This window comes from Blennius ocellaris (genome assembly GCF_963422515.1).
Source record: "Blennius ocellaris genome assembly, chromosome: 15".
In the NCBI taxonomy this organism is placed as follows: domain Eukaryota; kingdom Metazoa; phylum Chordata; class Actinopteri; order Blenniiformes; family Blenniidae; genus Blennius; species Blennius ocellaris.
The window spans coordinates 2,972,171-2,995,600 of NC_137664.1; the positions used below are offsets into that span (position 1 = coordinate 2,972,171).

The 23,430-nt window shown below is 46.4% G+C and overlaps 1 protein-coding gene across 2 annotated transcripts in view; it reads left to right on the forward strand.

Annotated features, from left to right (window-relative positions):
• Window positions 1–631: 631 nt before the first annotated feature.
• ntng2b (netrin g2b) overlaps window positions 632–23,430 on the forward strand; it is an 80,398-nt gene continuing 57,599 nt past the window's right edge. Inside the window, exons 1-3 of one of the 2 annotated variants that reach the window (XM_080510028.1) lie at window positions 632–707; window positions 1,802–2,557; window positions 15,450–16,093. In XM_080510028.1, the coding sequence (XP_080366154.1) occupies window positions 2,339–2,557; window positions 15,450–16,093 (863 nt within the window). In that variant the 5' untranslated portion in view covers window positions 632–707; window positions 1,802–2,338. Of the gene's footprint in view, window positions 708–1,232; window positions 1,364–1,801; window positions 2,558–15,449; window positions 16,094–23,430 lie in introns of those variants that run through there. The other variant, XM_080510029.1, reaches the window with a different exon arrangement.

Below are 23,430 nucleotides of genomic sequence, written 5' to 3' on the forward strand. Positions count from 1 at the left end.
GAGGGGAAGTTGCACCGCCCCGGTTCAGGCAGCAGAGCGGATAAAAGCTCAGATAGTGATTGAAAGTGATGGTAAAAGGATTTAGCCGAGGCATTAACAGAGGGAGGAGAGAGAGAGAGAGAGAGCGAGAGAGAGAGCGAGAGAGAGAGAGAGAGAGAGAGACTGATATTTTTTTCCATAAAGCCTTTTTTTCACACACACACACACACCCCTCCTCCTCTCTCTCTTTCTTTCTGCCCTTGAGCATCCCGGGTAAACCCGAGCTTGTAAAGTGGGAAGAAGAAGAAGAAGAGGAAGAGGAGGAGGAGCGGAGGGCGGGCACAAGCCTTTTCCTCAAACTCAATATTTTATACTTTTGATACTCTCCTGACGCGGGATTTCAACCCTCTTTTCTCAGCCGCTTCCCAGATCTAGGACACCGATCCGCGGTGCGCAGCACCAGGAAAACCAAAAAAAAAAAAAAGAAAAAGTATCCGGCAGACGGCAAAAAAAAAGCAAACAGCGATCCGGGGCAGGCTGGTAACGGGAGTACAGTGAGGACCGCGGCCGGGATCCAGCACATACAGTGGATTCTTCAGGGAGGGAGGGAGGGGGGGGTCTCTTTTTTATTTTTTTTTATTTTTGGGGGCCGGACGGGGGGGTGGGTGGGGTGCGAGCACCTATACTCCACGCAAAGTGCCGACCAGCCTGGCAGATGCATGTTAGAAGTAAGTGATTTATCGGATCAAAAAACATCCCGCAATCGAGTGCGTTTTTGTTTTTTTTGTTGTTGTTTTTTGCGCTCGCTGCACCGTGAGTTCATTTGCACGATATCCGGGACCCGCTTCGGGAATAACGGGACTCTCGTATCGTATTTTAAACAAAACGTAACCGACGCGTTAAATTGCGCACGGCACAACGCGGGCAATCGCAACACGGAGCGCGAGCGATGCCGCCTGGGGTGTGGGGACGCACTACTGTAAAAGGTCTCGACACACCCCTACGAGGCTGTCAGTGCCGGGAAATAGATCCGGCGACTTCACTTGACAAGTGAACTAAGTCCACCGGGTCGGATGGGACGGGGCTGTGGGAGGACCTGAGGCTTCCGACCGTCGGATTATAAATCCGGGGATTCATCCTGCGAGGAAAACATTCACGCCTATCTATTCATCTATTCATGTATTCAATTTAAAAATGAGAAATCGAGCGAATGCATTTGGCAAGAACTTCCAGTGCAGTCGGTGACTCTTTAAAAGCTTCTCGTGCGTTTTGAAACTTTCAGAAAATGACTTAATTGACAAGAAGACTTCCAAAGTACGTCGATACCGAGAAGTCTAATCTTTTTCTTCTTCTTCTTCTTCGTGCAATTTGGATAAAACACATGGTACGTGCCGTTAACTCTTTCGATGGATATTTCTTGCAGCGCAATTATTAATATAACGTTATAATCCCACTTTCCACCTCCAGCACTCGCGAGAGATGGGAGCAATTACAACTCCTGCACGCGCAGGCGGCGCCCGGCAGAAGCACGTGTTTTTACGCACAGTGTTAACGACACAATGTGGGGCTTCTTTTTTTTTTTTTTAAATCTCTTCCTTTTACCGGATACAGATATGCAGCTTTACACATTATGTCACCGAGGACTTATTTCACCTGGATCTCAAATACCACGTGTCATGCAATCACTGAAAACTTTCCCTGTTGTCTGAGGACGGCGTTTTAATGTTTCCTTTCATTCTGGAGCCGTTTATGATGAAAAAAAAAAAAGTGTCATAAATGTAAACTCAGTAACCCTGACCCTTGTGTTCCCATCTCGCTGCAGGACAATCGGATGAGCCCGGGCGACCCAAGCAGTACTATGGATATACCTGGGGACGCAACAACTTCTTGAACCTCTCCAACAAAGTGCGCATTTCATCGATCCGCGTGAACATCTCCCACCCAAACCCTCCCCCTGCTACACTATGGTTAAATTCTACGCCGAGATTAAGCTCTGTAACATCATCCGCCTCTCCGCCCACCGCCCGTCTTCCTCAGGAAATCAGCCGTCAAAACAAGAAAGTGTCCCGCTCTCGGATCTCTGGGGGGCGCCTATAATTGTCGGACGGCACTGAGCGCAAGCTGCTGATACTTGTGTTCCCCTTTTCTTTTTTTTTTTATTTGGAAGAGGGAGGCGGGGGGGATTTGTGTAAATCACCCGCACCTCTACTATGAGTTGCCGTATGGTATAGGGATGTCAACTCTTTCCTCATGATCACCGCTCCATGCGCGTCACCCCTGCTCTGAGCTCCGTGCCCCCTCCCTCTCACCCCGCGCCGGACCCCACTCCACACACACACACACCCCCCCACAGCCGGCCATGCTCCTCCAGGCCGTGTTGCTGCTGCTGCTGCGCTGCCTGGCCTCCACCCTGGGACAGTACGAGCTGTGCAAGTCCCTGGTGAGCACGGACGAGGGCTCGGTGTGGGAGCATTACGCGTGCCAACCCAAAGCCGCGTCCATGAAGGACTACATGCGCATCAAGGTGGACCCGCCCGGGATCACGTGCGGGAACCCACCGGAGAGGTTCTGCACGCTGGTGAGTTCACGCCAGGACTCGCACTGCACCGCTAACGCATTCTTAAATGTGCTGAGGTATCAATATTTGAAACGTGAGAAGTGAGTTTGAACATATGCAACACTTTGACCCCCAAAAAACTGTTTTCTTTTTTTTTTGGGAACATAACTGAAGGAGTAACAACAAAAAAAGGAGTTTCAAACAGTTATTTATAGCATCACTGAAATAAATGGGCTATACAGAGGAGAATAAAAAGTAATGGCACGCATTTTCACTTAAGGTCAGTGAAGGCGTCACACCATAAAGGCTATAGGGACCTGACAGGGATGACATAAGTGCAATGACTTGGCATGCAGGCTCGACCTCTCTCAGAGACATCTGGAGGTGTTGTTTACATTAGCGAGGACTTGGCAGCCTGGTATCCGGTTTGATTGGGGTTTCTATGGGACCTCACGCCTCCTCTGATAAAATGCATATAGCAGGGACCTTTTACTTCCAAGGACACTAAAGGGTGAGCGGCGGAGAAAGTCGTTAAAGTGTCCGCCACAGCATTATTTAACACATTTTAGCCTGCAGGCTATTCCAAGCTAATGTGGATGTAATAATTTGAAATAAGGGTTATAAAATCAGAATTATAAGATGGCAATTAAGCCTTCCCAGACCTTGCCTCTTGAGTGGGAAAAAAGTTTTGATGTGCGAGGTTTGAGTCAGTGTGTGTGTGTGTGTGTGTGTGTGTGTGTGTGTGTGTGTGACAAGTTCGTCCTCTTGATGATCATCGGCCCACTGTCACCCGAGTGTCCACTCACCACGTGAGACGGCCAGAACTGAAGGTGCCAGACTCTCCAACAGCAATGAGTCAAGATTTTTCACCAAAAAAAAGAAAAAGAAAAAGAAAAAAGCCTCTCCACAGACTGCTGGTCTGTCTACATCACATTATAAAATCATGTCATGCTGTTAATTAGGTGTTTATATTCTGACTGACTGGAGATTTGAGGGGGGTTTTTTCTTCTCAATGTTAGGACAGATTTTGCAAACAACCCTTCACCCGTGCCTCCCTCACTAATAGCTAGTGTGTGTGTGTGTGTGTGTGTGTGTGGGGGGGGGGGGGGGGGGGGTCATTTAGCAGGAGCAGGAAAGGATATTGTGGTCCTCGGATACCTAATGGTTAATGATTTGTTTAGTGGCGGAAACCACTGCTGCCTTTAGAGAAGCTTCTCCGATGACTTTGTTTGAGGGGGGGGTGGGTGGGTGGGTGGGTGGGTGGGGGGGTGATGGACAGCAGCGAGGAGAAGAAAGGGGGAGAGAGGTGAAGAGAGATGCTCGCTGCCATAACGTATTGACGTCTGCCCCCTAATGGCCCCGGCCTGGAAACTTCTATAACTATGTTTCTGAGTGAGCGATGATGAAATATTGATGGGCTCCTTAATGGGCTTCCTTACAAGGGTTGGCCAGCGTCGCTTCCATCCCAAGAACCCGGAGTGTGCTGCTGGGGCTGGTGAGACCGAGAGAGAGAGAGAGAGAGAGAGGGAGATGGAGAGAGAGAGAGAGAGAGAGAGGGAGATGGAGAGAGAGAGAGAGAGAGAGCGAGAGAGAGAGGGATGCAGGGCGGGACAGGAAGGAGTCTGGTCTTAGTCAGCACTTTCACGTCGGACGGGGTCTTTATAGTGGAAAGTTCTGGTTCCTCTCAGGTCACGGGTGGCAGTGGGGATTTAACTAGCCCCCCACCCCCCCACCCCCTAGTGAACTGGCAGCGGGATTTAGGGAGCGGAGACACCGAGATGAAAGTTTACTCAAGAAATGAGGGATGTCAGATTCAAATTCCTTCATAATGAGAAAGCCCAGCAGGTTTAATTCTCCAACAAGATAACAGTTTTTTTTTTGGGGGGGGGGGGGGGATTCAATGTTCTTTTATCTTTACACGTTAGTTTAAGAATCACAGGGCATCTTCATATCCATCCAGCTTCCGAGAATCAAGGTCATTGGATGTCTTCTGTGTCTTTCTTACCGTCTTTCTGATTTGGCATCGTTTTGAAGGATACTTGTATACAACTTTTTTTTTTTTTTTTTTTTTTGCCCTCTCTTCCGCCTTGCCCTGGGATTTGGCAGCTTTACAGAAAATCCAGTTTCTTATCTAATTGGTGTACGTTTACATTCACTCATTCAGCAACCCCACAAGTCAAGAGAAAGTCGGGGCACTTTGGGGGGAAAAAAAAAAAGAAGAAGAAGACGAAGACGAAGAAGAAGAAGACTGCATCACCCAATGCGCAAAGCAGCTCATTCATATTAAGACATGAGACGTACTGCGGAAGATGCAAAATAATTTTTTTACCCCCTCTTTCGCTCACCCTATGACTGCTCCAGTGCCGTTCCTGAAAATTATGGGGGAAATGCACTTTTTTTTTTTTGGGGGGGGGGGGGGGGGGGAGGGGCTTTTTGATGTGGAGGCATACTGTAGCTTTCCCTGCTTGCATTGGTTTACAGTAGTTTTCGCTCACTCCATCTCCACAGGGATGGCTTTTTCTTTTTTTTTCTTCCCCGACTCTATTTATCTCTCCCGTTCCCTGGGAATGCAGCATCTTTTCTCCTCAGCCAAACAGGCCAGCATGTTGGCTTCTTTCAACATGACGGCCTTTCGGCACTTTGACAAAGATGCTACTGTCACTAGCGCTGCGTTCGGAGCGTCAGTAGTCCCTTTGTAGTCTCTTTCCTGTATGATAGCTACTATAGAGGAGCGACATGCAGTTGCAGGAGATGGGGAGTGAGGAGGCTTGAGGAGGTGTGTTGCAGAGCTAATGATGAGGGAGAGGTGAGGAAGATCCCAGCTTAGCTAAGCAGAAAGATGAAATCATACCACAGCTCCACAGTAGTACACACAGTGTCGATATTTCGTGAAAAAAAAAAAGAAGAAGCTGCATTGAAAGAGGTCTCGCTGTGCTGTTTGTTATTTTGGTTTCTATTTTTTTTTTTTTGGGGGGGGGGGGGGTTGAACCAAAACCTTCAATCAAGCATGTCTCTCGGGGGCCGAGAACAGAGAGCAGCCGAATGCAAATGGAGAAGCATGCATGAGTACGGGATATTATTATGGTGTGCGATGACGTTACCGGGACGAGCAGGGGTGTGTTGGAACATGTTACACGAGTTGGGGCCGACAGTGCACGGTAGTATGTCTAAAAAAAAAAAAAAATTATAATAATGACAACAAAAAAAAACAAAAAAAACAACACACCTTCCTGTTCCATAACACATTTGCCCATTTTAGAAGGTAGAAATCTGCCAGCTCTAAAAATAGACATGAGAAGAGAGAGAAGCTGCGCAGCAGCGGAAGGAGAGCATTGCAGGAAGGGGAGGAAGATGGCAGCTGGTAGCGTGGAACAGTGCATCCCAGACTGGGCCTGCGGCCATTGCTTCATGCTCTCCCTGCTCAACGGGACCCCCCTCCCCACCCGCATGACCTGCCCTGCCCAGCAGGGGAGTGGGGGGGGGGACATCAGGGCCACTCACATCCAGCAGCGTGTCGTTCCCCGGTTAGGGGTTAAAGTCAGCCCAGGTGGCCGGTGTCCTAATAATACACCCTCGGAGGTGAATTTGGGCGTGAGAGGGTTTGACAGTGCGGGGGCATAATTAACGAAGGGAACGGGAAGCCGAAGGGAGAGCCAGAGAGAGAGCCACCGTACAAACAAGGGAGGTGGTGGTGGTGGGGGGAGTGTGTGCAGTGATGTAACAGCGTGGCTTGCTTCCTCGGTTCGAAGTGATCAGAGAGTGTTTAGATGTGTTGGCAGAACGGGAGGATGGTTATAAGTGAGATTTATCCCCGACTGAGGCGATGCTAAGAGGGATTGGCCGCGGGGGGCTTAGACAAGCCCGAGGTGAACCGAGCGAACCGCCGCGTCTCACCCCGTCAGGATCTCGGGACCGACGTCGCCGTTCGGAAATAACGAGGGGCCAAGCTGTAAACTCTTAACAGTCCCCGCGTGTTCACCGCGAACCCAAAACCTCCTCAAAGAGACGATATGGCATCTCCAAAATCTTTCTCCTCGCTGGAAAGTCGCTACTCAATATGCTTAATGACGTGAGCATCACTTTCACCTGAGATCTATTACCTTATAATTGCCCGTTAACAGTAAAACATTAAACCCTCGGTATGCCCGCAAATTTTTGATACTCCAAAATACAGTAACAGGATACGACAAGGCCTCCGGCAAAGCCGGCGAAAACCAGACCCACTAAACGTTGCAGCGGGAAAATCGGCGGTTGGTTTTCATGATGAAAATATTTTCTGAAGCGAGGCTTCTAATTCTCGCCCTTTAAATGTTGGATTTATTTACAGGATTAACTATTAATAGAACGCATTGGTCATCATCACTCCTCACTGCAAGTCAAGTAAAGTCGTTTTTTTTGATAAGTAGCTGTAATGTGATTGCAAGTCGAATATTTATGACATTTATGATCAGGAACTGGGAACTTTGATTAAATCAGTATTACATAATATAAGGACTGTATAGATCATGGAAAAACAAACCCAACATATCAGCATCCAAACTATAGAAAGCCGAGACAACTTATCCAATAAAAAATACCCACTGACAAGAATCCAGGAAGAGTTTTGCTGATTTTAAATGTGAATTTATTTCGCTTCAAATTGGGCCAGTGAGTGAAAACATTGACCAATTTCTCCGTGATATCATCCCTCCAAAAACATTTAAAATCAGCAGCAATCCTCTCAAATACTCCATTACAACCACAACAACAGTGTCTTCTGTTGGCAAGGAGGAGCACATTCAGCCAAATCTTTATAAATCTGTACAGTAGGAGTGGCGGCTAAAAGGTCAAAAGAATGATAACGTGCGTGCTGACAAATGCCAGAACTTTCCATCAACATCTCAAAACACAGCCCCTCGGGGGAAGGGAGTGGGGTGTGTGTGTGTGTGTGTGTGCACCGATTTTAGGCTTGAAAGTCTGTTTACAGATCTTGTTAAAAATATTACATAAAGCCTCCTGTAGCTTAAGAGGGATGAGAGCAGAAATCTGATAAACTGCCTCAAGTGATGTCGCTGGGGTCCGTGTCTGCAGGGGCCCGAAGACCGTAAATCTGAAAAATTAAACAAATCTGCGGGAGAGAGATTTGAGTTGAAAAGGGGAGTCCATTCGATAGACCTATGAAAGTCTGCGTTTCATGTCTGCTTGAGGCGAAGGGCTCCGGGCTACATGAGACACCAGTAGTAATAGCTGATGAGCCGACGCGGCTGTTAGTGGTCATTCTGGGGGATGTGGCCGTGTTGACGGATGAAGAATGCACAAATTCAAAATGCGACGAGTTCCGCGGAATCAATGTGGCTGCCAGTCAGCCATTGAGAATGTCTCCCTACGAGTCTCACCGGGACGCCGCGCCGCGGTGAGGCTGATGCACTCGCCACCGCCAGCTTCATTTATCCACGTTTCCTTTTGGAGTCTTAAAGCGCTGAGGCATTTTTCGTCTCTACCCACGTCTCACCTCGTGATCGGGTAAGATTTCATATCAGACGTCTATAATTAAAAAAAAAACCTTTTAGGATTTCCGTCAATTCGACTCACGGGCTACTCCTGGAGACACAGACTGCTGAATCGCACATCATGGCAAATATGTTTCAAGTGCAGGGTATTATTTATTCTCAATAATCTAACTGAGTGTTTCAAGTGAACGTAATATAATAAATGTCATAAAAACACAGTCTCGCCATGGTCAGCACTGTTTAAAGGATCATATTATGCAGCGTTTTCAACTGCAAAAACGTTGTATTCCAAGTTTCTTGCTTGATTTTCCTCCCTTTGAATATTAGATCATAGGAGCTGCATTCAGAATCTGCTGTGTCTGTGTGAGCTGGACTGGCTCCACCCACACACGCCCATCTATGGGAAGAGGAGGAAGTACTTCCTCCTCTCGTGGTGCCATGTGCCAGAGCAGAGCTGCCTGATTGTGGGAGGAGTCAAAGGGCTTGGTGGGGGAGGATTTATATGCAGAACAGTTTGCAGCAGCTCTGCAGTAACTCCTGCTGATTTTCCTTTCCTCCTTTCAGTATTGCTTATCCGCCCGTCAGCGTCGCCCGGATTCTTGCTCGACTTCCTAATATAACTCGTCCTCGTCCGACTGTGGTGATTTGAGCAGGACAAGAGTTGCCGCTGCTTTCGGAGCAGCATGGCGCCTCTCCTCTGTCCTTCTTCTCTCCTCCTCCAGCACAATCACACATGCCTACAGTAAACATTTACTTTTTTCCTTGCGCGTGAACACACACACACACACACACACATAAACAACACCCGCCCACGCAAACACACACCTAAGACACATTTACACTTGCCAACTGCTGTTTGATACCCAGCAAGCCATTTTACAGCAAGTATTATAATCACTTTTTCAGGTGATTAAAGAAAAAAAAACTAAAGGCCAGTTTATGTCTGGTACTTCTATACATGTGGCTAAGTCACACACACACACACACACACACACACACACACACCTTTTGCGGGCGCGTGCACGCTCAGACATGCACCATCTTCACTCAAGGTAACGAGAACCTCCGGTATGATGGAAAAACCTCCAACGAAATAAAAGATTAACGTTATAAGTGAAAAAGCAATATCTCTTTCTCTTCCCCCTCTGTGGCCTTTTTAATGGGAGGGTCATTTCATTTGATGTTTCTCCAAAACAAAATAAATTGTGTTCCGTGTGTGTGTGTGTGTGTGTGTGTCCCTACTGTTATTCCCCTTGCTGGCAATATAACAGAAACTTCTATAAGCGGAGGTCGGAATAAAGAAGAGGGAGAGGAGGGGCGAAGAGATGATAGGAAATATTTGGAGGGTGGACAGAGATGGTCCTGAAGCCAAGGCGGGGAGCAGGGGGGGGGGCGTGCAGAGCAGCCCCTCCTTCATGCTTTACTGCCGTGTCCATGCATCTCGGTAATGTTCCGTTAGCCCCGCTGTGTTCTGCAGTAACTCACTTCCCGAGCCGATGTTTGCGCAAGACGATGATTCAGGAGGTCAAGGAGCCGGTTCTTTTTCTTTTTCATTATTTCTTTTTTTTTTTTTTTTTTAGTCATACTCTCTCAATCTGGGCCGCCGCGAGGATGTAGCTCCACGAAGCGCGACGCGCTTTTGGCGCGCGCACTTGAGGAAGCTTGCTCATGACAGTTCGGGATCCGATCGTTATCCCCCCGCAAGTGAAAACAAGGAAGTCGCTCATTCGCAAGGGGGCATCATGGCGGCTGGTGTTGTGGAGACAGGATCCCAGCAAGGATAATTGCTGGAGGGGCTTAGCAGTGCGGGCCACCTGCCGCAGCATTTGGACAGGATCTGTGTGTGTATGTTTGCGAGAGGGAGTGTGTTTGCGGGCGTTTGTGGATGTGTGTGTCCTGGCATAGGCGTAGCCGGGGCAGGGGAGGGAGGGAGTCGGAGCAGGAGGCGGCGTGGGATAAGGAGGACAGGGCACACAAAGGGCTTAAGCATAACCTCGCGCTAAGTCTCTCGCGGGGGATAAAAATCGTCCGGGCCTGTGTATTACTGTACATATCACCTCCAGCGTAGCTAATCCTAAAAGGGCCGTGCCAGGTCAAGGCCGGCCACTGAACGGCAACGTGTCCCTACAGGCCACACTCGAAATCCACACCCCATATTTATATAAATGAGTAAAAAGGGACACGGAGGGACCAAAGCGGCGTTTTGAGTGTCACGTCTTGTCGAGTCTGTGTATTTCGCTCGCACACAAAGCCACACAGTCAGGCGCCGCCTCTCCGTCTCTCTCCCGGAGAAAACGGGGCGCCGTGACAGGCCGCGCTTCAGGAACTAACCTACATGGGAGTCGGTGCTATATCTGGGACAGTGTGACAGTGAGATCATTTTCAATAGGATTTGTAGGGCAAAGGTCATCCCCGACAACAAAGGCCTACTAATCTTACTTCCCGTGCGTCTGGGCCGCCGGGCCACGGCGGGGCCAGCTGCCCTCTCTCCGCCGCTCGCCATTACCCTTCCTCACGAGCCTAATTACCTTTTCTGGTTGCAGTTGCTTGTGTCCATTGCAGATTATTATCCCAAGTGCGCTCGGCTCGACATTGATCTCTATCTGCGTCAGTGTGCGAGAGATAATTGGGTTATCAGATCGAGAACAATGTTGCCCCAGCGAGAGGAGAAAGAGATTATCTGCAGCTCCCAGTGCGAAGATACCGTCGTATCGCCGCCGCATCTCCCCGTGCGTTACGACCCGGCGCCGCCGCCGCCGCGCAGCTTCCCTCAGCACCAGCTCAGCGTTTGCTTATGTTCGGAGTGCCCCGCCCCCCCCCAACCCCCACTCCGCGTTGTCACCATAAATCAGATGATTTATAATCTCGGCCTCGCAGGATTGTAACTTTTGCTTTTTGTTGTCAGACCGGCAGAGTGGGTTTGAGTGACTGCTCACTCTCCCGCTGTACAGTCCAATGACTTTTATGCAACAGACGGAGCCGGCCTGCTGCAATGTGGGGGGGGGGGGGGGGGGGTAAAAAAGTGAACGTCTGCAAAGAGAACACGACCCGAGCTTGCTCAGTGCATCGATACCGCGCGGTATTGCTTTCACGTTAGCGCTTACATCATAAGGAAGGAATCTGCAGTTCTTGTGTGACACTCCGTCCTAAAATCTTTGGCGTATCGATCAATCAGCCGCTCCAGGATTCAGGCGTTGCTGGAAAAAAAAACGAAAACCCCCGAAAACAAACAACCGCTGTAACTTCTTCAGCCGGTCCCGCGACATGATCTCCATCTGTATGCTCAGCGTGTTACAAATGCTCATGTATCTGCGGGACAATTTGCATCTCGTGCACAAATCTGCCGGGCTTGCTCAGAGGCTTCAGTCGCCATCTTCCCTTCGAGGATGAAGCTACTAACCCTGTGCGGCCCCGCCCTTTAACGCCCGCGGGGGGGGGGGGGGGTGTCCGCGTTCGATGGCAGAGAAAGAAAGAAAACCAGATTTCGTGTGAAAAGTCAAAGCCGATCAAGTTTACTGCACCAAACTTGAAGCGCTTTCAGCATTACATTACTGCAAATTAGTGTTCCCTCCATTAGTGTGCTTCACGTTCTCAGTGTGACCCCAGTATCGAGGATTTCTTCACTTGAAGCACAGCATGGCGAAAAAATTAACTAAAAAAAAAATACTATTTTACAAGCACGACATGAGATAAATGAAAGTTAGCCAGACGAGCATTCGTTCCAAAGAGGATGAGTTTGTTAAAACGTGCCTGACGCACCAACTGTAGGAGACGTTTTGTGGATATTTCACTGTACTTTGTACCAGAAGGCATCTTTAAAATCAGCCTCATGTTAGTAATTTTCTATCGTGATTGTTAGGCTTTCTGAAAATGTAGACATTTTTGTCACGTATACTCTGCAACGCCACAAAGCAAAGCTTTTAAAAGTTTAAATTCAAAGGGTATTATGGTGCTATTTTTACCAGCATGGGCCAGTTGAGATTAAATATTGGCTGCGTGTGGCCCTGGAACTACAATATCCCCTGGTTTATCATATCACCACAACTTCTTTAAGTTCCATTCTGGGCTATATTAAAGGCACTGATGTAAATTAGCACGATTTCCCAACAATGCAAATTCGTTTTACTTAATGGATTCACTCGGATTTTAACTTTTTTTTCTCCACATGTAGATATCTTCAACATATAAGATTCTAGAAGCAGGTTTTATTCATGCATGCAACTCAATCATCAAACGTTTGCAGAGAGCTCACCGTTTCAAATATGAATGAGTTAAAAGTATAAATAAGTTAATTGTAAAGTAAATTAATATGAAAGTTTATCAATTATATTTTATTTTTGGATGCCTGTGCTCAAACTGCAAAGCTGATCACGCGATAGTTGATTAAAATGTGATTATTTCAAACCGACATGTAGGTCAAGTTAAATAGCGTCAGTGCCTTGCTGGAGGCCAAATATTCATACAGCTTGAATTCAAGTCTCCTCCGACTCCGTCCCCTTCTTTCACTCTTTGTTCCGTCTGTCTAAATGTTTGCGTGTCTTCGTTCTGTCGTCGTTGTCAACATAATTACCATTAACTCATCAGCGTTTCAAGATGAGAGGGTGACACTCCTCCAAACTACAATAGGGACGCGGCGCTCACAGCGAAAAGTGAGGCGCAAAAACAAAGAAGAAAGGCGAAGGAGAGGGAGAGGACGGGAGGAGGTGCAGGCGGGAGCGAAAAGAAAGCAAAACCAGGGATATTTATACCATCTGTTCCATCAAGAGCTTGTTAAGCATATTGCAGTAAACTTCAGGAGCGCTATTGGATTTCCAATAAATAGGAAGGAGGAGGATAACATCAGCTGTAAAATTTAATCAGTTACTATAAATGTAAAAAAAAAAAAACAAGGAGAGGTTGTTATCAGATGAGCGGGAACTTCACAGACTGGAAATGTGTAACCTGTACAGTGAATCTTATATTTCTTTGAGAAGTGCATCTTCTAGATTTGTACATTGAGGAGGAGAGAAAGTTAATGCTAAAGTAAATATGTACATAACTAAGATATAAAGTGACCCCTTTGATTCAGCGACTGACTGCGACTACATCCCGGAGAAAATAATAACCTTCTGCATCAGTGTAATTAGTACATCCTCGGGGCACGATGAGCCGTCTGAGTGCGATACAATCCAAACAGCACAAGAGCGGAAATTTGCAAATTAAGCACCAGGAGAGAAGACTTGAGGATCTGAGGGATTTCTTTGTGTAAATATTTTACCTTCTGTGGTGACAGGGATGTCAGACAACTGGCTTACAACAGTCAGCTGGATCAGCTTTACTGAAATGTCGGCGAATGTCTCAATGTGAGGAGGAAGAAACTGTGTGAAGTCGGGTTTTCCTGGAAGACGGGTCGACTTATGTGGTTGTGAAAGGTTTCGGTACGAGTTCGTACTAACTTGATGGGTGAGAAAGTTTCTTTTACGGCACAAAGTAATGAGATGTTTCCAGCAAGCATATTTTATTCATTTTACAGCCCCTCCCCCCCCCCCATCAAAAAAATCTAAGAAAATCCAGTCTTTTCAATACATCTGCAAATTTAAAAACATAAAATATACTGACAGCTGATGAAAGTAGATAAACAAGCTCAAATGTACAGAGTTGTATGGCATAAATATGTCACGTGAAGTAAAACTGCTGAGTTTTAAGTTGCATTGTAGGAAATCAGTAAAGTCACATTCAGCTTCAATCAAGCTGTTCGACTTCGAAACGATGAGTCGTCATGACTTAAAGGAAGTGATTATAAAACCCCGGCTAACAGCTAGTCGCTAACTGTGAAAGAGAAAATGCCAAAACACATATTTAGTTTTTTAGTATGATAGTGTATGCACGTTTTGAATTAGGCAAGCGTGTTAACTTGGAAAGAAAAGAAAAAAAAATACCCTCTCGTCTTTGTCTTTTTGAAGAGATTTTCACAACAATTCATTGAAGTAAAATAATATATTCGTTTTAAAACAGATTTTCATAAAAATAGAAAACACAGATCCGGGTTGTGGATTGCAATTGAGTAAATGTAAAATAAAAATGAAATTTTGTGGGGCATTGCACACAGTACACACACTTCATTTTCATATTTTCTGATAAAACCTTGAAGTAATTAGCTTTTCCAAACAAAAAAAAACAATAATCACCCTTCAATTTAATAACTAACCTAATAAATACTAATTTGCATTCATGGTGCACTGACCAGAAAGGGATGTAGGTTTCACGTCGGGCCACTAGTGGCTGCTGCCGTTTGTTTTTGTCATGAAACTACTGAGCATGTGCAGAAGAACTATTGTTAAGGCTGTGATGAGCATGCACAGTGGCAGCATTTCAGTGAAGTTTTCCAAACGTACGTCCTTGGGAGCAGTTCCAAAAAGCCAGCGGGTCAGACCATCGTTGTCGCAGGAAGGTTTTCCAGTTTCACTTGAAAACGCTGAGGTGTACATGGGGCGAAAGACTCTAATTGTTCTTGAAAACACCGGAGGTTTTTGTGCTTTTTGAGCTCAGCGTCCACCCTGACCAGCTCCCAGTTAGTCCAAGCATGCAACTCAAGCTTCAGTACGTTTGTCTTTGAACAAATTCCAACCAGATGTCCTTACAACGCCACTGGGAGAACCATCAATCCCTCGACTTTTCTTCTGAAACTCCACTTTCGAGTTAAACGCGAGACAAATCTGTCCTGGTAGGAAATGAAGATGAGAAGCAGGAGATCTGAGGGGCTGAGAGGCATTGCGCAGCGCAGGTGGAACGAGGCTCGTAGCCCCTCTGTGAGCAGTGTGCATAATCCTGTTGACTTTTAGTTGTGTGAAAGGGGGCAGCGGCTTGAAAGTCTTGGCATCACCAGAAGAGGAGGATCAATTCTCCGGAGTTAAAAGTGCAGCAGCACTCTGCCGTCTATGCAAAGACAGTGATGATGCACGATCCTCTTGACCTTCACACTTCCTGTTGTGTTGTTCGGCAAGTTTACTTTTAAGCTCACTGTCCCTTTGATCCCCTGGTGTGGCTCACTTCACTTAGACACATATAGGCCTTTTTTCAAAGTCCAATCTGGAGGACAGTGGAGGTGCATATTATATATATATATATATATGATTTACATGAGCACATATGCTATATAAAAGACTGACCAGATGTTTTAATTTCTCATCCTAATATCCGTCAGTCTGATGGCTGCAGCTCCATTATAACAATATTTTTAGACCATCTCAGCTAACGACCCCTGCTGCAAGCCGTTTTGTTCGCCGATGGAGTTTGCTCTGAAAAGCTATAAACAAATTGCAGCAACCCCTCGTTCAGTATCAGTTCCTTTGTGGTAATTTGATGAACTGCAGGTTTGGTGAAACGTGGTTTTTAAATTCTGTGCCGTCACTAACATTAGATTCCGTTCTCCGTGTCCCTTGCAGGAAAACCCATACCTGTGCAGCGACGAGTGCGATGCCTCCAACCCCGACCTGGCCCACCCTCCGCAGCTGATGCAGGACCGAGAGCGTCACGGCCTCATCACCTACTGGCAGACCGTGACCTGGAGACGGCACCCGGAGCCCCTGCTGGCCAACATCACCCTGTCGTGGAACAAGAGTCTTGAGCTCACGGACGACATCCAGGTCACGTTCGAGTACGGCCGCCCCACCATCATGGTGGTGGACAAGTCCATGGACCACGGGCGCTCCTGGCAGCCGTACCAGTTTTTCGCCGACGACTGCCTGGACGCCTTCAACATGCCGCCCAAGCGAGTGCGCGACCTCTCGCCCGCCAACATCACGCGGGTCATCTGCACCGAGCAGTACTCGCGCTGGGTCGGCTCCAAGAACGACAAGAATGTGAAGTTCGAGGTCCGCGCGCGCTTCGCCGTGTTCGCCGGGCTCCGGCTGCAGAACATGGACAGCCTGTACACCCGCATGGAAAGTATGAAGGGGCTGAGGGACTTCTTCACCTTCACCAACCTTAGGTTGAGGCTGCTCAGGCCCGCCCTCGGAGGCACCTACGTCCAGAGGGACAACCTGCTCAAGTACTTCTATGCCATCTCCAACATCGAGGTACCTGCCAGGTGAGGTTTCGTGCCGATCTCACGAAGGACACACACACACACACACACCGTTGTGTTGTCCTGACACACACTCGCGTCCTTAACATGTATTGCAAGTGGAAAAATCACATGTACAAAAAGATATACAGTATCTGCACATCCAAGAAGAGTCCTTAATCTTCTTCATCTCATTTAATCCAGACGAGGTGTGTGGCAGGAGGCACGACCCCACCAAATAAACATCTCGTTCCAATTTAGGCCTCGTTTACACAACGTTGGAAGTGAAAACTCATGTTTTTCATGTGTATTCGCATTTACGTGGCAGCATTTTGAAAATAATGTTGGTTTACTGGAAAAATAACAGAAACGATGAAAGCGATGCAGTTTTTCATGTTGGGCCACTAGTGGGTGCTGTTTGTTGCTCCAACTGCCGTCGTTCACTTGAATATTATGTTGTGATAATGGGGCCTGAGAGTCAAGGTCAACACAAGTTAATATAGCCAGGCAGATCTTTGTGATGTGGAAATGATGCTGGAGTAAAAAAAAAAACATATCTGACGCATGCGTAATGATTAAATTATCCAAACTTAGAGTTCGTTTATTAAAATTGGTCGCCATAATTCTCATATATCATTCTGGTAGAGGAAAATGTGGCCCCTTTGGTAATGAAGATGGCATTTTTGTGGCCCTCACAACAATCAAAGTGGCACATCTCTACTTGGATAGGTTTTTAAATTCTTAAGCTTCTTTAAAAGCAACCATTACACATATTTAATGCATCGTAGATCAAAAAGATTTACCATTAATGTGTGCTGAAACAGAAATCATGCGGCTCGACAATCATCTGATGAATCAAAAACATTTGCATTGATGTGAACTAATTAAAGAAAATATAAAGTTTGTGAAAAAGACAAAATTGGCGCCGCAGCAAAGTTATCACATTATTTTCAGGTCTTCAATGTTTGTGGTTGGAGCTCAACCACGTGAATAAAAACCATCTCATAAATCCATTTCAATTAATAGTCCTGCCTTAAAAAAAACAAAAAAAAACTATGACTCGTAATAGATGTGCGATCGTCTAAGCTGCTGAGAAAATGAATGTAATTAAGATAGTCAATGCTACAAGCAACAGATTAATGAAATGTTGATTACGGTTTAATATTATTCCGACAAATGGCACAAGCAGAAAAAAAAAAAAAAAAAAAATCCCCCCAGAATCCACACAACTGATGGAGGTCGTGATCCAAAACTGTGAGGTTAATGAGCTCTGGATAGCGTCTTGAAGCGTGAAACAATTCATTTGGACTTTCCGAGTTTCTTGAGCTGCAGTTTGATCGTCTCCTCCGGAGGCGAGTCGCCATTCCGTCAAACTACAGTAAAACAGTTTAGTTTCTGTTTGTGGAGTGATGATTTTTTTTTGTCACCGTTTGGACTGCCAGTGACATCGGTCATTTAACCAGAGAAACACAAAAAAAAACTAAAAGAAAAAGTTTGTACAGATCGAGGTTTTAGCACGAGATCTGCTTCCGAGAGACTCTTTGCAGGGAAAAGGAACCCAAACCTCATTACATATTACTATTATTCCAGATCGCCACTTGAGATGCACGCACCCTCTGCTTTGACACTCGTGCGCTCACGATCCAGCGCCGCCACTGTGATCTGAGGGCATCTCAAAATGACCTCCTCTCCCCCCCACTCAGCATTGAATTCTGATCTTCCCGTCACCGGCCCGCGAGGACAATGATTAATGGCAGAAACGCGCGGCCTCGGCGGTCCAACGTAAACCACCACCCGCACTCCTGCCCGCGGGAGCCGGGAACCCTTACGTGGCAACTTTGTGACAGTGAAGGATGCGCCGGCCGTCACGCACCTGCTTAGCATCAACAAGCCATCTTTCCTACCTCTCAGAATTATTATTCCAATCAATACCGCCGGCTGACATTTGAATGGTATTTAACATCCTTGGTGGGATGGCACGGAACGCGGGGAAGGAGGCATGAATTTGTGGGTGTGCGGCGGCTGAGAAGGGGAAAGTGAAAATGAGCGACGGTTTGAGCGGGGCGTTGACCGATGTGGAGTCAAGGTATGGCGGCGGTGGTGGTGGTGGTGGTGGTGGTGTTTGATGAAGTCCTGAGTGTATGCTGACACAGCAAACACACACGTACACACACACACGGAAACACAAACACACAAACAGCCCTCCGGCATTGTGGAAAGGGCCTGCAGGTATTGATCACAGCCACTTTTCAGGCTCAGCACAGAATCAGAGTGAGGGAAAGATCAGCCCAATACCCCGGAGGTGAGACGGTCCATCATCGCGCCAGACCCTCCGCCGAACCCGGAAAGTAATGCAATATTCAACCGTGCTCGTTTCAGAAAACGCGGCCTTTTTAAAAAAGAGAAATAATAATAAATAACCCACAAGTGCACGACGGCTTTTAAAATGTATGGCCGAGCTCGAAGTCCCTGCTGTGCCGCTTTGCTTGAATCAACCCCCGACCATGTAAACTCGATTTCTCTTCATTTGTACCAGTGCACTTTGCAGAAATCTCGGCTAATTTGTCTCCCCATCCAGAGAGGTGGCCTGGTGGCAGCTGGTGAAAGTGTCAGCATGTTGATGGATCTGGTAACAGAGGACCCAAATTTAGCCCCGTGGAGATGACCGAGGCCGGTCCGTCTTCCGTCCCGGCCACCCACACCTCCCGTAACATAATCACTAATCAATAAGTTATTCTGGGCAGCCAGGAGGAGTATTAGGTGATAGTGGTGGGGGGTCCTCAACAGTACAGTACAATCAGGAGTGTCTGATGCTTACGGCTGGGAAATTGATTTTGGGGAGCGAGACGATTAGTCAATGTTCCCTGGACAAAAGGCTAAGCTATTTCATCTCATCTCATCTGGCCTTAGTAACACATTGGGATTTCCAATGCTTAAAATTTGAATAATGAATATTCCTCTCCGCTGGTGCCCTGGCAGGAACGGCGCACCGAAATGGGTTTTATATGATCAAGACCGAGTGGCAGTGTACCGCGGGTCGCCACAGTAATGAGATATGCTGGTGTTATCGATGGAGAGAGGCTTGTAGTCACTTCCTGGCCGTATTGTGTGTCCCTGGGCCTCGAGCCGTTGCTCTCCGACCGAGCCCAGCTGAAAGTAATTATTATTAGTTAACTGCTTTAATGGCCCGGGCGGCAAAACAAGCTCCGGCGTTGGAAGACGTTACCTCTGTGGGACGCGTCTCTTTTATCTGACGCTGCACTGTCAGAGTGACTGGCCGGGCTGGAAAAAGCTGGCGCAGGTATGCGGGAAGTCAGGTACTCGGAGCTAAATAGTGCTGCTTTATCAATAAACGCGTAACCCGATAGGGCATTAAGTGCAAACGCAGGCAAGCCTTGCGTTTGATGCGAGGGAGGCTGCAAATTTAGATTTGTGGACGTGTTGAAAAACACTCAGCAAACCGAATCTTGGTGCAAGCTGTGGGAGGGCACCTCGGGTAGAGGGCATCCGAAGCAGAGGTAGGGCAGGTGTTTTCTGAAGTGTGCGTGGAGGGGAGAGGAGGTCAAACGGGAGGAGTGCGGGGCAAAGTCAAAGTGGATACAGCCGATAGGACGTTATCGGCATTGCTCATTTTGCGTTGCAAAGTTCTGCCAAGGTTAACTATAATGAGCCGAAGTGCCGACGACTATATAAACTCGAAGCCAAGGTGTTTGGGGGTTCTGAAAGCCCTGGGCTTTATGTTCATTTTACCGGCTATAGCCAACCCTTAGATGTGCCTATTTCCATATCACTGATGGGCCATGTGAGAGCCATCGCCGACCATCAAAGATGGAGCAGCAGAGCCCCAACTCTATCATCATTTACATCAGTGGAATCGTATTCACCGGGAAGCTTCCCTCATAAGCGCAGCTCTCAAATTCCCCCCCATTCATTGGATCTCCATCTTTCAATCCCTGCTCCCTCCGTCCCATCTGTCAGCCGCGCTGCTGGACCGTGGCGTGGACCATAGCGGGCCACGGCCCGGCCTGTAGTCTGCATTATGGATTAGATGCGGGGTCATGGATTGGGCCTTTTTAATGAAATAAGCAGCAGGTCGTACAGTGGGTCTTTATAATGGAATAAAGGAAAGGCTATAAGCTCAGGAAGAGCCAACTAAGTGGATTAGGGCCAAGACGGAGGGAAGGAGATGGAGCAGGACGGTCGAGCGGGAGATAGACGGAGTCTGCATCGTTTTGGTTTTTTTCTCTCTCTCGCTCATAATCGCTGCAGCATCAGGTTCTCTTCTGCCTGTTTGACTCCTCAATTTGATTTGATTGGCTGATGGGGAGAGATGACATTTAAGTGAAGCCAAGTAGTCTGGAAGTCTACCACTCCTTTATGTCAGTCAGAGGAGTGAAAAGGCAAGAATTCAGCACATGTACAACTTTACAACACTGATCATCTTTCAATAGGGGTGAAAGTTAACCATCCCAATATGCAGTTTGAGGCAAAAGTGACATTTTCATGAAATGTACTTGGAATTTCAAGTAGCATAAAGATGTGTATTAAAAAAAAAAAACCTCACCGATGTCATATCTTTTGTGATTATCATATTTATTACTTCTATTATTAAAGTCATGGACTTATTTCATTTTTTTCTTAATTCCCCACTGCAAGTTAGATGTGTTGGAAAGGGAAAATGCATGACTTTTTCGGCCTACTTGAATCATGCATTTTCACTGGTTTCGATTTGATTCCATTCCATTCCACAATGCGCCACGACGTGTCGTCGAACCAAATCAAATCAAATGCGTAACGATGTGTTACACCCGCAATTTTCTTTATAAATGTTCATGGCTAGCGTTTCCCCATTCGTTTTCCCATGCAGTCAGATAAATATGAACTCGCTATTTATTTTTATAGAATGACAAACATCTTAGACAGCAGACAAGAACAACGAATACTAAAATGGCATCAAAAGAAACTGTGTAACTGTTAACAGAAATATCTAAACATTTAATTAAATTGAACTTTTTTTAAACAACATGCCATACTTTATTCGTCTTTAGCATGTAGCACCACTTTAGAGTAAACTAATGAGCAACACTGGACAAACACTGCTGGTATAAATATCACTGACCTGTAATTCCCTGATGTACGAACCATCTTTAACCTCCTCTTCGTATTTCGGCGGCACATTGTTTTTACAGTCTGCCTCGCGTTTGTCATTCTCATTCATAATGAAGAATCTCCAAATCTCTGATTTGTCAAAACATCACGCCAAACATCGGCGGACAGGCCCACTCTCACCCACATTCAAATAAAAAAAAAAAAAATTAATTGTTTGAAAAGTCACGAATCGTTACGGTTGTACATCAGGGAAACTGTGATGTTTGCATTTAGCGCGGTGAAAATTAATGACGGCGACAGATGGTGAGATTTGCATCGAGGACGTTTTGGACTAACAAACATCCCATCTTGAAAATGCAAGAAGAGTATCAATATCACCACTCAAACGACTGCATCCCACAGTCTAAAACAATGTAGTGGATCAATTCTCTGAGCTCAGACTCCCGATTGCAGCTGGTGAAGCCCAGTCTTGTCTAAAAGCCTCGTCTCTGACCAGCAATTCATTATTTTCCAGTGGTGAAAATTAGTTAAGAGCTGAACTGGCAAGCGTGGAGGCCACATGAATGCTAATGATATTCGGAGTGTTAATACATGGTCATGTTGCTTCATGCCTGCTTGACTCATTTATCCCTTGTATGTATGTGTGTGTTTATCTCGGTGCCATCCTGGCCCCCTGCTGACAGAGCTAATGTGCTGTGAGCTTTAAGCTCCTCGTCTCCACACAGACTGCAACAGCCTGGCGCAGAAAGAAACACACACACACACGCACACACACAAAAAGAAACTTTCCTGGTCTTCATTAACATGTTGCAGAGAGCCGAGCTAAAGCCAAAGCTGTTTGTGGTGATGTGAAGACAGCAGAAGTCGTTTGTAATTCTCCATCAAATGGCAATATATTTGCTCGGCAGACGGCAACTTTCGTCATTAATATCTAAAACAAAACGTGTCTCTGGTTTAAAAATGTTTGTTTTTTTTCCTCCAAAGATCTTGTTAAGCACAAACTTTTCAGCATATATTTCAATCACCTGGTATTAACATATGAGCTGTAATTTGATGATGATAAAACGATCCATTTATATACAGAATCGTGAGTTCAGTTCGTCTTCCACTGTGATCACATCTCAGTATGCGAATTATACAGGTGCAGCTAGTTAAAGCAGAGATTAGCCCCCATGCTCCTCATGCTCTGCCTCACTTGTGGGTGACACCAAATTGTGTCCGTGTCTCTTTAAGTTGGCCTGAAGCTAACTTAACTGGCAGCTGGCCGATCCAGCTTGTACACAAAACACCAGCGCAGATAAGACCTGCACTCAGTCAGGATACTGTGTTAAGAGAGATGAATTGTGGGCTTCTTGCCATATCTGATGTGTTTCATCACAGGAGTGTCTTTATAGCCCCTCCCTTTCATAGTGGTCTACACAACAAGCCATTGCAAACTTGCACTGTAGACTTGGCTCGTCTCCTCGCATCTTTCCTGGTCCCTCACACTCATGACAATTGCTTAATACGATCTGCATCAAATTTAATTCACTTGATATGTGAGATCAACCAAACAATCTGTGCTATAAATGACTACAATCTAAATATAAAGCCAATTTTAAAAAGGGGTCATATTATCAAAAATTCACTGTCTGATGGTTCCAACAGTAATAATCATCTCCATACCTGGAACGACGCCCGAGAAGTGAAGAAAGTGTGTCGTCTCTCTCTCCCCGGCTTGTTCCACGTTTTAAAAAGTGTGTTGCTCCAACCAGCCAATTAGAAATCAAACCCTATATAGTGTCATCGGGGGGTTTAGCCAATCACAATCAAGGTAGGCGCCTCCCCTTTGACTCCTCCCACAATCAGGCAGCTCCACTCTGGCACATGGCACCATGAGAGGAAGTACTTCCTCCATCTTCCCAACATGGGCATTTGTGGGCGGAGCCAGTCCGGCTCACACAGACACAGCAGATTCTGAATGCAGCTCCTATGATCCGATATTGAAATTGAGGAAAATCAAGGAAAAGCTGGAAACTTTGAATACAAAGATTTTGGACCTATGAGATCATGTGAAAGTTGGATAACATGAACTATCCGAAAATATTTTTACAAACTCATCACGATAAAGTTTAAACTGTAGATTTAATGTTATTACTTAGTTACCATTAATCAACAACAATCGCTAAGAGCGATATCTTCCCAAAAAATGCTAATGTGGGGGGGGGGGAGGATATATTTCAGTAATTGAAGTGCAAAGCAAAGCTCCTTAT